The 16,788-nt window shown below is 36.8% G+C and overlaps 1 protein-coding gene across 2 annotated transcripts; it reads right to left on the bottom strand.

Annotated features, from left to right (window-relative positions):
• Positions 1-397: 397 nt before the first annotated feature.
• On the bottom strand, positions 398-14,673 carry LOC149562869 (uncharacterized). 2 transcript variants are annotated; one of them, XM_089826328.1, is made up of 5 exons: positions 14,510-14,673; positions 14,352-14,411; positions 2,648-2,767; positions 2,087-2,182; positions 398-1,946 (listed from the first exon to the last, which is right to left on the bottom strand). In XM_089826328.1, the coding sequence occupies exons 3-5, from the start codon at positions 2,755-2,757 to the stop codon at positions 596-598; spliced, it is 1,557 nt and encodes a 518-aa protein (XP_089682454.1). In that variant the 5' UTR covers positions 2,758-2,767; positions 14,352-14,411; positions 14,510-14,673; the 3' UTR covers positions 398-595. The 2 variants fall into 2 exon arrangements, with proteins under 2 accessions (XP_089682454.1, XP_089682453.1); XM_089826327.1 differs by having other exon boundaries at positions 14,559-14,673.
• Positions 14,674-16,788: the final 2,115 nt, after the last annotated feature.

Genomic DNA, 16,788 nt, shown 5'->3' with positions numbered 1-16,788 from the left:
ATTCCATAGGTAAGCAGCCGTCCCAGTGAAATAGATAAATTATGAAAGCGTGCCTAAAGTAATCGATATTAAGAAGGCATTAAAACAGAGAATTCCAATTCTGACGCAAAAATTTAGGCTATCTGAGCTTTAAGAAAACAATGTAGCATAAATGGTATTTTAAAAAAAGCAATGAACCTAACATTGTTTCCAAGAAAATGCGAAATGAAATAATCATGAGCAGATTATCCATTACCAATCTACTCATCAATTGCCAGCTACACCACTGTATATCCCCCCCTCAGTCAACCTGAATACAAATTTTCTACGTATCTTTCAAATTGAATTATAATCCTGACCAAATGAATTAACCTTTAAGATACTATGAAACTTGCACTACACCAGAACCATCACTCCCTATTCAAATTTTTCAGAATTTATTGATTTCAAAACAAAGCCTTAAATCTGAGGCCCTTACCAAAACAAATAATTTACTGGTACAAATCAAGATAAGAAGCCACAAACAATATCAGAGTTTTCATGGCCCAGATAATCCCATCATTTCCAATAAAAAATGCACTCGGGTCTAACTTAAATCTTCCAAACAAAACTGTTCTCATAAAGGCCAACGTCGAAGAAAAGCAGGGTCTGACGGGCAAGATAAAAATGTGTGTCCAGATCCCCAACACAGAGTGCAGATAACTGTCTTTTGGTAACAATCCCTTTCCGTGTGGCCAGACTCCTTACAATTGGAACATATGGTTTCACTATAACCTCCAACAGAACCTATGCCCCTAAGGTTTCCAACTGGGGGTAAACTCATGGGAGCACCAACTGACCCCATGTTCCTGGGATCTCCAATGGGCCCTATATTTCTGGGATCGCCAATGGATCCTATATTCATGAGGTCTCCAATGGCCCCTATATTCCTGGGATCTCCAATAGACCCTATACTCCTCAGATCTCCAGCGGGCCATAAACTCCTGGGATCTCCAATAGAACCTAAACTCCTCTGATCTCCAACAGAACCTAAACTCCTGTGATCTCTAACAGGCCCTAAACTTCTGGGATCTCCTATGGGCCCTAAACTCCTGGGATCATCAGGATGCCCTATATTCCTAGGAGATCCAATGGGCCCTGAACTCCTTCTAGCCATATTCTTTTGTAGACAGTCCCTTTCTTTATGGCCAGGCTCCTTACAATTGAAACATATTGCTTCACTATAACCTCTAGTGGACCCTTTGTTCCTAAGATGTACACAGTCTTTCTCTTTGTGGCCAGGCTCCTTACAATTAAAACAGATCACTTCGTTATAACCTCCAGACTGCTCTCTCCTTGGATTTGGACATTTTCGCTCCCTGTGACCAGGCTGATGACAGTTAAAGCATAAGATACTATTGTCATTTCCAGCTGGCCCTGTAAGCTTATTAACCTTTTGTTTTTTAGGGCAATCCTTCTCTTTGTGTCCAGCTTCCTTACAGTTGTGACATAAAATGCCAGTATCACCTTTAGATGCCTTTTCTTGGCTATGATTATTCTTGCATGTTGCGCTCAAGTGTCCTGGCTGCTTACACTTTCTACAAATCTTTTCCTTATTACTTCCACCAGACTCACTTGGCTTTGTCACTGCTGCCTTGCGAGGACAATCTTTGGCCTTATGACCAGACTCCTCACATACATTGCACACAGGACTATTTGTGCAGTCTTCAAGCAAGTGACCATATTGACGACAATTGATACAAGCCCTTTCATTGGGGCACTTTTTGGCTTTATGGCCACGCTGATAACAGTTCCTACAAAGGGCTGGCTCATCAGGTCCTTCCTTTAACTTGGGACAAAAAGATGAATAGTGACCTTCCTTACCACACACATGACAAACGGGCTTATTGTCACATTGAGTTGAAATATGGCCTGGTTGCTTGCACTTCCTGCATAGTTTTTCAGCTGAGCAATTGGCAGCATCATGCCTGGAAGACAAGAAGAGGACAAAAATCACACTTGCAATATAATTGGATACAAACATATACATTTCACATTAAATTCACCATTGCACACATGTTCATATTAAACCATTTGAGCTTATTGGCAAATTGAGCTTGTTACACACCCTTCCTTGCCACAGTTGTGGCAAACTTTGGCATTTGGACAATCACGTACATAATGTCCAGGGCGTCGACAGTTCCTACAAATGTCCTCAATCACCCTGAAAAGATCAACACAAGGTGTATGATATTTTGACAAGGTTAGCCTTTAAAAGCCACATATATCCAGAATCCCGAAACTTGAAGGAATGTGCCTTTTATTAAAAAGTCCTTGAATTTCAGGGGATTTACCCCCACTACCGTGATTCATCAAACACATATGCCTGGAATGCATCTCACATACCATTGTAAGATAAATTATATCAAGAGACCAAATTTTAAACAGAGAATCAAACACTTTATATACTGAAAAAGAAATGGGCAAATATTAATCAAGTTTTTGCTAATGCTACAGCAGTGGTTTCTAAAAAGTAACTAATTTTTAGGTTGGTATGATTTCAGTTCATTGTAAATATATACGTTAATATACACCCTACCAGTTCTCAGTATAAAATCCACTGGCAAATATCATTAATTCATCTGACAAAACATTTGGGCTATTATGATGTATGTCGACAGATTCATACCTATTTTGGGAATATGGCTTCATGCGTCTTAAAGCCCGTTTACCAGCTACATCTGTCTTCACACGCCTCTTTTGGGTTGGGCTCCCAGGTGACTTACCTCCATGGTTCATCTTGTATTTCCTGTGTCCGCAAATACATATCTTTTAGAAATTTATAAAAAAAATGGCATTCAGATTACAAAACTGGTAAACTAAGTTCCGGGTGTGTTCAATAAAGGGGCAGATGCTGATGCACATGCATCCAGATTAGATGCGGATCCACTTGGAAATATATTCCAGGAAAAGGTAAACCAATAAAAGGGTTGCTTCTCAATCATTTCCCCCAGATTATACATCAAACTTCATAAAAAACTACAAATATTTCCATAGACTTGAGAGTAATCTAGTTGCAATATATCTCTCAGGCCCCACACTATTGACCACTGATAATAAAGTTTCTGAGAAATATGGTTCTGGTAATGCTATATACACACGCCCAGGCATATATCCTAACAATGAATTATTATATTAGAAATATATATGTGCAAGAAATATATTTCCAAGTGCCAATAACATATATTTTAATGCAAGAAATATATTTCCAAGTGCCAATAACATATATTTTAAAGCATCATACTATCAAATGTTTTAATTCTGTATATTTCTTGAATTTTTTTTGTATATATAAATTTATATGTACATGGATCAAAATCTTGCAAAGAAGTGGCAGAGAACTCTGTTTCTTGCGAGAAGTCTTGGAAAAGGAGAAAACATATAGGTTTTCTTGCAAGAAGTTGATGCCAAGAAGTTCTCAAATTCTTGGTGAGAAGTTGCATACTTCGCCAAAGAAGTTGAAAAAATTTCACAGGCAGCATTAGTAAAATTGGGACTCCCAACATGTTATCATTTAGTGGCCCATTTTACAATTTGCAGCCTTCATTGGTAGCCTTGTAGATCAATTGCTAGTGGATTTGAAGTGGATTCAAGAGATTTTTCATGTAGATTTGGATTCGAAGGAGGGTAGTTTTGCACCAGGATTGGATGGCATTCAAGAGCAGGGCAGTGAGAGTGAAGACACCGAGAATGAGGATATGGTGATGAGGAGCCAGCACCAGTTACATCCAGGACGGATATCAACTCACAGCCACAGCCACATCTACAGTAGACTGCTAGCACTAGACCCCCTCCCACTCCCATAGTTTTTACTAGAGCTACTGGGAAGTGGAAGAGGAAGATGTAGACCAGTTTCATATTGTACTTGACATTTGTAGTTGATTGCCATTTTGCAAAGACAATTTCCTATTTTCAGTTTGCTTCATAGTTCAAAGTCTCTGACTATGGCTGCCAGCAATCAGCATTACACATGAGGATGTGGTTTTGTTATATTTTGCAATTAATAATTTATATCATAGTTTAAAATTTTGGCCAAATATCACTAATCTCGCAATATTTCGCAGAGCACAGACCTGGCCGAGTATATCGTACAATAAATTGGCAACGAGATATGTGAAAAAATCACAGCGTCTATATTGGAATATATCGCGGTATAACTGGAAAATTGCAGGTAAATATCGTTGAAAAGTAATCGCAAGGGCCATTTTGGTTTTGATATTATTCACAATGTTGTCTCCTGACGCTCATTTGTCCGCTTCGCAACCTAATCTGTCTGCTCTCATTTTTCCGATTCGAAACTTACTCTCTGCATTCGTGTTGGCATCCAATGATAGGTAAGGGATCCCTTGAGTTTGCATTTGAGTTGGCATTTGACGACACTAGCATCATAGAAAAAATTTGTCTGCCTGAGTTTTTGAGTTTTTCCCACTTCCACCCATGTTCGATAGTATTTTGTAATTTTTTTAACATTAATATATTTTGTTATTAATTCTTGTGTAAAACTTAATCTATTTAATAAAAGTAAAATCAAAATATATTTTGTTTTGGTAATTAATAAAAAATAAAAAATACATAAATAGACCATATTTTAATATTTACGATTTTCTGTAATACTATTTTATTATTTATATTTATATATAAATTTACAATTACTATGTATTGTACTGTAATTCAAATTTATCGTATTTTAAATTTACTATAATACCAAACTACTCATAATTTTTTATTACTATATGGTGGATATTTCAAATCATTATATGTTTTACAAAGTTTGGCGTGTATGTGTGCATTTTTAAGAATATTTTATATTTTCAAATGTTCTATAAAAGTGCCAATTTATTGCCGCTTTTTTCGCCGAGTTTTTGCCAATTCCGAGTTCTTCAAAAATTTTGGGCCGGCCGAGATATTGCCGATACCGAGTTTTTAAACTATGATTTATATATCTGGATCAACTTGTTTGGCTTGTTTACTCATCTACTGACTCATTAGATGCATTTCCTTATTGAATTTAGTCGGAAAATGCATTTCTAATTAAATTAAGTCATTTCTCAAATTCTCATTATTTTCCCGAGAAGTTACTGATTTATCTCCAATCTTTGCTGAGATCTTTTTTTGCCTCACCAATAAGTGGCAGAGAACAAGATTTTAAACTGTGTACTATATATACCCAAACGCACCAAAACCCCCCAATAAAAAATCACTTATCCACATACCAGGTTCTCATAACTGCATCCACACCAAAACCAGCAACTTCATTTAGAAGGCTCTCATAAATTCACACAAATAACCAGCACTCTCCTTAAGATGAAAGATAGACAAGCCTTTGATCCTCTGCAAACAAGATTTTTCTCTTTTATTGCTTAAAAGTTAATGTTTTGAAGCACAAACACTTGGAAAGTAAATAGAATGAATTTCTAGACTTTCCTGATAATAGTATAGGCTAATAACAATATCAATCAAGTATATAGCATGGTTCTAAAAAAAGATAATCTTGTGAAAATGGTGAGGAGTGGGTCTGGAAAGATGTCAATCAAGCATACCTATTGGTTAATTAAAAAGATTTTTTCTAGCAGGAAGGCAATTATTAATGATTTGGAGGATAGGGTGGTGTGGTCAGGGGCTTCTAATGAAAATTACTCTGTTAAAATTGAGTACAAATTCCTTGACTCTAGGGGGAACAAGGAGTCTTGACCCTCCCACTTGAATTGGAGTAAGAAGTGTCTTCCAAAAGCATGCTTATTGGAAGGAAAAGGTTGCGTTTTGTTGGGCCATCACATTGCATTTTGTGTGGACAAGGTGAGGAATTAGTGGATCGTCTTTTGCTCCAACACAGTGTTGCTTATCATTGGTGGAGCATGGTTCTTGGTAAATTGGGATGGCAAAGGCCTTTACCAGAAACACTGAAACAACTCTTTATTTGTGGCCAAGGATGTTGGGTAGATCCACACTTTCCTAAATTTGGAATATTTGCCCTTCTATAGTGGCATGGGAGGTTTGAATGAAGAGGTACAGGTGTTTATTTCAGGATAAAATGGAGCCTTTGGAAAGTATTTGCTTTAAAAATTAATCATTCTATTGAGTAAATTGTGGGCGCAGCAGTACCAAGATTCTTCAATCCACAGGTTCCATTAACGGATCAGGACAAGTGCTTTCACATGCAATAGCCAGGGATAAAGATTGGACCTTCTAAGGGGCTGAACTGGAAGGGTGGGTCAAGATTAACTTTGATGGAACCTTGAAGGGTAATCTAGGTGCTTCAGGGATTGGATTTGTTGTCAGGGATTACAGCGGTAATATTTTGATGATGGGAAGCAAGAGGATGTGGGAAGGGACAAATTTCGTGGTAGAACTAGAAGCCATGGCTGTCAAGTAAGGAAGGAAGTTACAAGTAAAAAATTAATGTCTATAGGATGACTCCCTCATTATTGTTGAAGCTATCATTGCAGGTGTACTGCAAGCTTGGCATTGCAGAAATTTATTCTTACAATTCAAAAGGAGCTGCCCTTCTTTGAGGGGTTTAAGGTGAAGCACGGGCGGCAGGGGAATGAGGTAGCTGATACATTGTGACAGTGGGCCCTCACATTTGTTAATGAGGGGGAGGTATAGTTGGAATATTACTGAAATCTTTCAATTGAAGAATGAAATCATTTCTCTATTACTGGTTGACAGAGCATTAAGTGTGAGACATGGAATGTATTGATGAAGATTACTAAAATCTTTCAACTGAAGAATGAAATCATTTCTCTATCGGCCACTGATAGAGCATTAATTGTGAGACAAGGAATGTATTAATAATGAGATGTGAGTTTTGTGCGTTTGTTTTAAAGATGGCATGTCTTTTTTAACAGAACAGTGTGGTGTGTTTTGTGGGCGCTGAAGAGCAGATGGAGGTGACATTTTCTTCATTCACCACTTGGATACAACAGGGTCTCTTTGGGCCTGTGTCTTCCCAGAATTTGAAAACGTTTCTCAAAAGGCAAGCAGGAGGACAGTACAAAGACGGATCTGGCTCTGCTGGGGAAGGAATTCGTGGAGGTTAAGCACAAGTATAGACTGAACATGAACATCATTTTGTTGGTGCTTGTCTAAGGGTTGGAAGTGGTGGAGGCTGAGGATGTCATTAATTGGATCTTGTGTTTTCTGGTGGATAAGGATTTTCTTTATCGTCTAGGCTAAGGTCTTTGAGTGGGCTATCCCAGGGTCCAGTTTTGATGTGTCTGAAGGCACAGAAGATCTGTGGGAGGCAAAGGAGTTATATTTATCCCATTTGTGCACTCGCCAAGGAGGATGAATAAAGACACCTACAGAATGGAAGTGCTGATTTTATTGGAAAGGGTGACATTTGTTTTGCGAAAGGAGTTTGAGGCTAGCCAAACCATGGATGTGGTGGATTCCCGGCCAATTGTGCCGGAGGCAGAGATGTTCAAATAAGATTACTCATGCCAATTAGGCTTCTGCTGTTCATATATCATTACAATTTATTTTATTTACTCTAGAGTCTAAGGTCATCTGATTTCTCTGTGTTGGGTAGAGTTAAGTAGGCATTTGGCAATCTTGTAATGTGCAGATTAAAGCCTTAGGTAGACACAAGTCACAACTAAACTACTCAGAAAACGTGTGTGATGGCGTTGGAAGAGCTGAAGTTGGCCTTGCAAAAGCAAGAGTTTGAGGCTAGCTTAGCCTAGCCATGGATGTGGTGCATTCTCAGCGAACTATGCCAAGGCAGAGACATTCAAATAGGAGTATCTATGTTGGTTTTGCTTCTGCTGTTCAAATATCATTACAATATTTTTATTACTCTAAGGTGATCTGATTTCTGTGGGTTGGGTTGAGTTAGGTTGGCATTTGACAATCTTATAATGTGCAGGTTTAAGCATTAGGTAGCCCAATGTCACAAATAAATTATTCAGAAAACATGTGTGATTGCATTGGAAGAGCTGAAGTTGGCCTTGCAAAAGCAAGAGTTTGACATGGATGTGGTGGATTCCCAGCAAACTATGCTAATGCAGAGACATTTGAATAGGAGTATTTGTGTTGGTTCTGCTTCTGCAAAAATAAGTGAGAGAGAATGCAAATGCTTAGGGTCTTTATTTGCCCGGGTGGGGAGATTTTGTGTCCTCACAAGGCACTGTTACCCTTGAATTTTATATTAATAGAGAGGGCTTACAATGTTTTTTTCAGATTTGTACCTAAAGATTGTCAGTTTTCAGGCTTGGTCCTCTACCTTTTTGTCCTGCTTACTGATGATGTCTGATGTGGAATGGCAGTTGCTCTGTGGTATGAGGGTGGGGGCTTGTGTCTTGGATGGAAACAGCCAGCTTGGGTTATTTTGGGGGTTTTGAATCTTGATGGGTGGTGGCGGGTTTTGAATCTTGATGGGTGGTGGCGGGTTTTGAATCTTGATGGGTGGAAATATTTTGTTGTTTTCCGAGGACTTACCAAACGAATGATGTATTGTTGTGAGGTTCTCACACCATCGCCCCAAAATTTTGGGGACCCCCTTTTTTTTATTACCTTGGCAATTTTTTGAGTTGTCCAAAAAATTTTGATTCGATTTTTTTTTAAAATTTTAAGTCTTGGACACCTTCAGGCCAAAGGGGAGAGGGTTAGACTTATTTTCACCCAGTTTCAACTTGATTTTCCAGAACAACAAATTTTATCCTTAGGCCGGACAAATTTCAAAGAACAACACTTGGCAGGATAAAATTGTAAAATTTGTACTTAGACGATTTCTTTTGAAAATATGGATATAACTGTGTAAGTTTGGATAATTTTCAAAAGGTGAAATTTTGTTAGATTTGAATTTTTATTTTTGATTTTTTGAAAAATCTTGAATTTCTTTGGTGAGAAAAAAAAATTGTGAAGATGAAATCAAATTGCAAAATCGATTTTAGACTCTAGAAAAAATTTTATTTTCGTCAAAAATTTAATTTACAAGTGAGAAAATCGATTTGAATTAAATTGCAAAATAATTGGCTTTAATGGATTAAAATTGCCTTGAAATTTTTTAAGCATTAATGAAATTGGTAATTTAATATTGAAAAATGGCTTTTGGCGAGCCGAAATCCGATTTTAATGACATATTAATTGCTAAATCATCATTAAATGAAAATATTTAACATCTCCAAGGTATTATTTATTTGGTCTAATTGGCAATTTAAAAAAATTAATTTCATCTTGACAAAATTAATTTTGGGCTAAGCATTTAATTGGGGGTCATGTCTTGTTTTCTAATTTATTTATTTTTGCTCCCAAGGTCCCAATTGGCCAGCTAGGGAGGATAAGCAAGTAGGATATAAGAGGAAACTCTTTCCCGTCATTTCTTCATTCCTCACTCCTCTTTGGTGCTTAGGCGATTTTTAACTTGGAGCAGATTTCTTATCCTTTAAGCGATTTTGAAAGAGCAGATTGGCATTCTTTTTGGTGATTTTTCTTCATGGTAAAGATCTCCTATGCTTGGCGATTTTCTTTGTGGAGCAGATCTACGCTTTATATTGGCAATTTTTCATGATTAAAAGGCAAAGTTCCCATGATTGGCAATCTTCTCTAGGGCAGATCTGAATTTTTCATTTTTGGCAATTTATTTTTCGCAAAGGAGAACATTTTCAAAATTGCAAAGTTAGAGGGCAGATTTGTTGTTGTTTAAGTCTAATTTCATATTTGCTAGAGAACAGCCGAATTTTGTGGGAGCCGAATTTGGTGCTGATTTTTTTGAAAGGCTGTGATTTTTCTGCCCTAATTTGGGCAATTTCATTTAAAAGGATTATTGTGATCAAAGGTTTGATTTTTTTGGGGCAAATGGTGGACAATTCTGAGAGCACTAAATTCTATTTTTTCCAACTGGGCCTCAAGATTTGCAAGGAATTTGAAATTATTTAAGTCTGATCCTAAATTCCAAAAAGAAGATCCGACTATTAGTAAAGGTAACTTTAAATCATTTAGAGTTGAAAGGGGTCCTTAAGCTGATTTCCTTCTTTCATTCTTGTCTAGCTATTGTCTCCCTTAGTTCTTCTCGCATTCATCATCCACCACTTCACCATCTTATCATAGGTTGACGATATGGTAGATGTTAGTGCAAACAAGAACCCTAAGAGAACATACATTAAGAAAGACAAAGAGGATATAATGCCCAAAACAACTTTCTTCTCGAAAATGAGGCGAATAACCGATACCAATGTCGATACAGTAAATATGCTACAGATAAAGGACAAACTAAAGGAAGGACAATCCCCCTTGTGGTTGCAAGGGTCAACACTTCCATTTCAACCATGATGAGCAACGTTGGGGCAGCAATTGATTTGGAAGACATCAGAGAAGAGGATATCAATGAGACAAGACTTGGATCAAGATTGGATGAGTTCAGAAAGGTTGCTATCAAGAAGAAACATTTGAACACCCTTTCCTCCCTTAATGCCTTTATCGAATTTGCAAAAGAGTATGAGAAGGACCATGAGAAGACACTACAAGTAGCAAGCAACATGATGAAATCGGCTGAGCTCAAGATAAAGCATACACTTTGTCCTTCCTTGGAAGAAGTCAACGGAAGGCTAGCTAAGTTCATTGCCTTAGCTAAGAGAATGAAAGAAAAAAGGGAGAGTTATATTAGAAGATCATTTGATGTAAGCCCAAGTGGCAATTTCTCTTTCTTCTAGAATAGGACAAGTGTCTAGTTCTGATTGGCCACCATTTTGGTGCCTTCTCATTGGTTGCCACTTTTCCACTTTTTTCATTGGTCCATTGGCGAAGTGGTGTCTTCTCATTGGCCGATGGGGTGGCAACCCTAATTAGGGTTCCTAGGACTAAATCTGGATCATTGGTTTTGCCTCTTTATCTCTACATTTTGGCCTCTATATAGGGCCATTTTGCTCTCATTTGTGAGAGAGTTATGTTAGAGAATTATTACCAAAATACTATCAAAATTGTTCTCTATTTATTGTTGTGGCTTGCATGGTGGATATAAATGATCATTTTGGTGCATTCCATGGTTCTTCTCATCTCTCAAATTAAAGTAGGATTTCATTTCATGTTGTTAGAGTAGAAGTAGATGGCTAATTGTATTGTGATGTTAGTGAATGTTTGATAGGGATCTACAACTAGGCCATTAGCATCTTAGCCGCTGGTTAGGGAGCCTTGTGTCGTAAACTAGTTCTCTTTTCCTTTGAATCATTGCATCTATGGAGGTGGAGCCATTGGTAAGCTTTCATTAGATTTGATCCTCGTCCATTTGCTAATCTTTCCATTCATAGGAGTAGGAGTAGAATAGCAAGTAGTTGAGTAGTCGGATTCCACTCTAAGAAAGTTAGGAAGGTAGAAGTCATTAAGAGTATTATTGCCTCCTCCTTGCACAATCAACATTATCTGGCGCTACATCCTCCACCATCACTGTCACCATCAACATCATCCGACACTCATACAAAATCATCGCCATCTCACCAAAAACCCAAGTCATCCTTGAATGAACAGCGTAAGGCCGCCTACTTGATTACTAGCAAATCACATCAATAAAATTGAGCAAGTATCCACAAGTGTAAGGAACATTGGAGTTATTCTCATATCCCATGAGCATTAACTTTTTCAAGAGAGGAATTGTGTGTTTGATACTCCTTATCAAATATTCAATTACTACTATGTTATGTAGTGCTACAAAAACTCACATCAACATGTATTATGTAATCATTTTATATATGAATAAAATCTATGCAATTACCGAGCAAACAAAAAGTTAATAGTGGACCCTATCTAAATATGAAGCATATTCTCATATTATAAAATACTACTTTATAGAATTATTTGATATTTATAGTAGATAATATGAACTCTAGTTCCTTGACAAAGAGAAGCCAATTTAACTCCTCTCTCTCCCACAATGGCTTAATCAAATTAGGCACTAAAACAGGTCAGGGTGAATTTGTCAGATTAGTGAGATTTAATGGTTGTCACTGTATTAAAACATGACAATATGACGACTTCCATGCCTAACACCGGTGCATCTCCTTGCAGCTGCCCCATTTCTCTTCTCAAGAAAAACACCCATTTAATGGCATCTTGAAATACGGACTCATGCTGCAAAAACTTGAATAGACATTGGGAAGCTAAAAAGTAACAACGAAATATCACACATACCATAACAGCATGGTAGACCTACCCGCTACAAGAATTGTTGACGTATATTATGGATTCTTACAAATTATATATACTGAAAGTGTAAACATTTACCTATTCTGCTAGTTACTGAGTGTCATTCATTACTTAAAATCTAATTGCTAACTGGTGCTCTTACTCATTTTCATTTGCATGCAATTTAAATGGAAATTAATGCATCCCATACAGGGCATTCAAACAATGAATTTCAATAACAATAATTGACACATCAAGTATGTAACAACAGAGTACAGATCAACTCTTTGGCCACTGTAATGAACATGCTAGAACAAAATAAAGAACATGACACAAGTGAAAACATGATGTCACGACTTATTTGGCCTGCTGACAACATCATCTTAAATAGTTTCCTACAGCTCATTAAATTGTTCATCGCATGCATGGGTCATGATACCAAAATTTGAGACTGCTAGCTAAATAATGTCAAGTGTTCAACAATTTATACTCTAATGTGACAGACTCAGAAGACACAAAGCTTTGATAAGTTTTCTAGCAATAATAAGCTGGATTGAGAAAGACCTGGACGACATAAGTTATTTGCCAACAAATACTTAATAGATTAAAAAGGTCGTGCGAACAAAAAGTGAATCATTTGCATTCAAGTGAATTAGCTTCAGATAGTAGATTGCTAAAGTCATATAAAATCACTCGAGGTTCTGGAATAACTGTACATTTTACAGAAATAGAACCTAGGTTGATCAAGGTGGAAACTTCATGGATGGATTGCTAGCAGGTTCTGTGGTCACAAAAAACTTATTAGATCGAGCATCCAATCCAGGACTATTCTCCTCTGTTAGAAAGCTTAGGTTCTTCTCAATTACACCAGGCCCAGATTAGGTGGTAGCCACATACCATTACTGTGTGTGGTAGGCTAAAAAACACTAATTACTGGAGGCTGATTACCAGTCTGACAGATGGGTGAATTGGATACAAATTGAAGGTTAAGGAGGCACCCACCCTTAAAAAGGAAGGCAACACACAACCTGCTGCTTATCCAATCACAACAAATTGTGTCGGGTGAAGACACACATATGCCACGGTTAACATAATACAACAGTACAGCCCACTACATCATACCCAGAGTCTTTCCACCTACTGCCAAACACCAAGCAAGGTAAAACATCAAAGACAAATATAGAAAACTTGTATATTCCTTCTAATATCCCTATTATCATTTTAAAATTACACTTATATAACTAATCCTAATTATGATTTACAAGAGTTTGAAACTTATAAGTCTCTCGCATTGACAGAGGCCAGCTGCCGAAGGCGATATAATCAAATCTGGAACACTGAAATTAAGAATTTAGAATGTGAAATTGCTGTGTCAATAAGACTCAAGGTTTGAACACAGGCATTACAAGGTTGTAGGCCCAAAGCCTATAGATTAACATGTAGGTTAGCAGATAGAAGTTCACAGATATGAGACAGGATTCTAAAGACCACGCCTAGACCCAAGCTTGACTGGAGCAAAAAGCTAGGTGTCGTACATAATGTGGGCGATATGTGATAAGATACGTTTCCTATCACATGAGCTCTCATATGCCCAAGAGCATCTTGGGTGACCTGTAGAGATGAAGGCCCTTGGTAATGATCGTCTACGTCAATTGAAATGCCAGGTTTCTTCTTGACCTTGGTTGGGAAGTCAAAACCTTAGGATCTCAAGTTTATTTGAGAGTTCATTTGCTCCTGAAACAAACCTTCCTACATCTAACAAGAGTGATTGCTAGCCTGTAACCCAAAAAATGTACTCCAGTGAAAGTGGATCGACGATTAATTTACTTCAAATCTTGGACATCGAATCAAAATTCTGGGATTCAAGATTTAGAAATGCGAAAAATATCACGACGTAAAGAGAAACAAATCTCCATGAACGCTCCTACCAGATGATATCAAAACCCAAACTAATGTCTGATTGGCAGTGACCTGAAAATCATTTAGGTTTTCTATCTTTAAATTTCAAAACACTTAATACTAAGATTTTAGGAAAAATTCTCACAGGGTTAAAAACCCATTTGGGTGCCGTAACCTTTACAGGCAGGGCTAACCCTAGCCTCAATACTCTTGAATTAAACGTTTTTAACCAAAAAAATAAAATGCCCCGAGTGTAGAAAAACGAATAAAATATACAAACCCGCACATTCTAAAAACTACCGAGGAAAGCATTGTACCTTAAGACTTGTTTCCTCAGTTGCCTCCGTCTCAGGTTGTTCTGCAATTTAAAATTTACCCTGTACAAAAAAACCCCACAAAAAAAAGTCATTCGAGCAAACACCAAGACATTTCTTGAAGCATTAAAAAAAATTACTTCAGAAGATTAAAATGGAACCTGCAATGCAATCAAACGTTCTATAGTCACAAAGATAACAGAAGCTTACTGCAAGGGTATTACTGGATTCGTCTCCGAAGACCCGAGTACCCTTTCCGGGATAGTTTTTGGGGCTTAGTTGGAAATAATACTGCCCATTTATGAACACATGTTAGGGTATCCTCTCAACGAGGTTTAGTCAGATGGCCGACATTTATTTCTGATTTTTGTGTGTTTTTTCTTTGTTCTGTTTAATTTAATATTTATTTTGATAATAGAAATTGGAATTTGGAATTTGTAATTTATGTACATTTATGTCATTGCTCACTCTATTTCATCTTGTTTCGTATAGTATACTCTCTAATTAACAAGTGTTAATTAGGTCATTAGTTTGACCAATGAGCCTTAATTATTTTATTGCATGCCTAAGTTAAGTTAAAAATCTATTAATTAAAATATATTTAAAAAATCAAAATTCTATTTTTCTACAATTATGTTTGTTTTCAACAATTTAGGCAAGAGGAAAAATATTTTTCTCAAATTGAAATTAGATCAAAATTAAAAGTTGAAACAACTAGATTGCACGACTAAAAAGGCTCTAACATATTTATGTTCATTAAATGGTCATTGATGTTATCTTTATCTAATCTTAATCTAGACCATTCTCTTGTGAAAAAAATGTGTTGCCTATCTTCAATTAGACTTTGCTCATCCAAAAATCTTTCATATTCCAATGTATGCAAGTATTGGAAAACTTTGTTGCCCAAGTTGAAAGAGCAGAAGAATCAAGTCTCAAGGTACATCTTATGTTTTTGTAGTGCTTTAGATAAGAAGCTTTTTAGGCTTGGTGGGTTTTTGGCCTTTTTATACTTAGTAGGTTTTGAACCCATATTATTTTTTCAGGGTTAGAGCACTGGGGAATTCGAGTTGTTCACAAAAGGATAAAATAAAGTCCTCGATAGTTATTGGAGAACACTTGGACTTTAGGTATATTGTTTTGGTGCATATGTCATATCAGAGCTAGAGCTTTTGATGAGAACTGGTAAAAACATTCTTTAATTGTTTGCTTCAGAACATAGTTTTTGTTATACTGTTTGTTGTTTGGTTTTCTTGAGCTTGTAGAGGTATTGTATAACATTTAATATAAATAGAGATAATAAACAATTTATAATCTTTCTATCAAACACTTCAAAAAACCATAGAAGAAATGACACTAAGAGCACTTTCCATGCCCCTTTAGCTTTGATGATGCATGCACGAAAACAACAAAGCGAAAAGATTTTTCTAATTCATGCAATGACGAGTAAAAATCTCCCTATGTGACTTGTTTGTTCAAAGCATTGCTCTATACCTCTGCATTCTATTATGGCAGAAAATAAGATTTTTAAATTTTTTTCAAAACACTGCTATGGAAACATACTAGTTATGAGTTCTAACCTTGGGATTTCCATTTATCTGTGTGGTTTTATTGTTCAAAACCCCATGACAAGCATGGGTCTCTTTACATATTTTCTCCTTGTCAACTTCCTTTCTAATGCTATCTTTCATTACCATTTCCCAAAACCTGTAATTGCCTATTCCCAATGAGTGTTTATTTTATTGTTAAAGCACTATTTTCCATGGATGTGTTGTCTTGTAAAAACCCCAATTTGCCATTGTCTTTTTGCCTTTCAAGATTTTGATGATCGCTAAGAAAAAAAGCATATTAAAAGTTCCTCATAGCATCTACGAACAACTACGCTCAAAAGTTCAATCTAGAAACATAAAGCACAAATGTTCTAGTTGTGATAGAAGGGAATATTCCCATCCACTCATCTCTTCTTGAATCATACAGCTGAATTTCATCCCAAACATCTATAGCAATTATCTAAAAGCAGCCAGCATGGACATTGAGTTCAACACTTGTGCTCTCCAACTCCCTCTTCGGAGAAGCCAAAAATCTCTGTTGCTTGATCAGAAGATTGAATATGACAAGATGCATATCTAGTTTACTACAAATGTAGAGAAAGAGAAAAAGACCATTTGTTGCAACACACAAGCAAAGCTTACTCTTCTCGGTCGGCAGGGACAAATGCATTGGAAACTAGTGGCTGAGAGAAGCAGAGAAGACGGTGATTATGTGGGAGCTCTGTTGGGACAATATAAACATTTTCATCCATAACATGAAGTAAATAACACATATGACACAAGATGGTTACCCGTAAACCCTCCAATGAGAAGGTAAAACTGGGGTGGGGATGACACCCACAAATCTTCACTACTGCAGTTGTAAAGTACAGCCAATTAATGTTACAGAAAGT

The sequence above is a fragment of the Cupressus sempervirens genome, chromosome 4, assembly GCF_028749045.1.
Source record: "Cupressus sempervirens isolate cs-2001-9-10 chromosome 4, ASM2874904v1, whole genome shotgun sequence".
Lineage (NCBI taxonomy): Eukaryota > Viridiplantae > Streptophyta > Pinopsida > Cupressales > Cupressaceae > Cupressus > Cupressus sempervirens.
This window is presented reverse-complemented; position numbering and strand designations above follow the sequence as displayed.

Coding starts and splice junctions, on each gene's coding strand:
- LOC149562869 (XM_089826328.1), bottom strand. CDS start 2,757: ATGAACCATGGAGGTAAGTCACCTGGGAGCCCAACCCAAAAGAGGCGT. Junction 2,183..2,647: donor AAGCCATATTCCCAAAATAG/GTATGAATCTGT, acceptor TGATCTTTTCAG/GGTGATTGAGGACATTTGTA. Junction 1,947..2,086: donor CACAACTGTGGCAAGGAAGG/GTGTGTAACAAG, acceptor CTTGTCTTCCAG/GCATGATGCTGCCAATTGCT.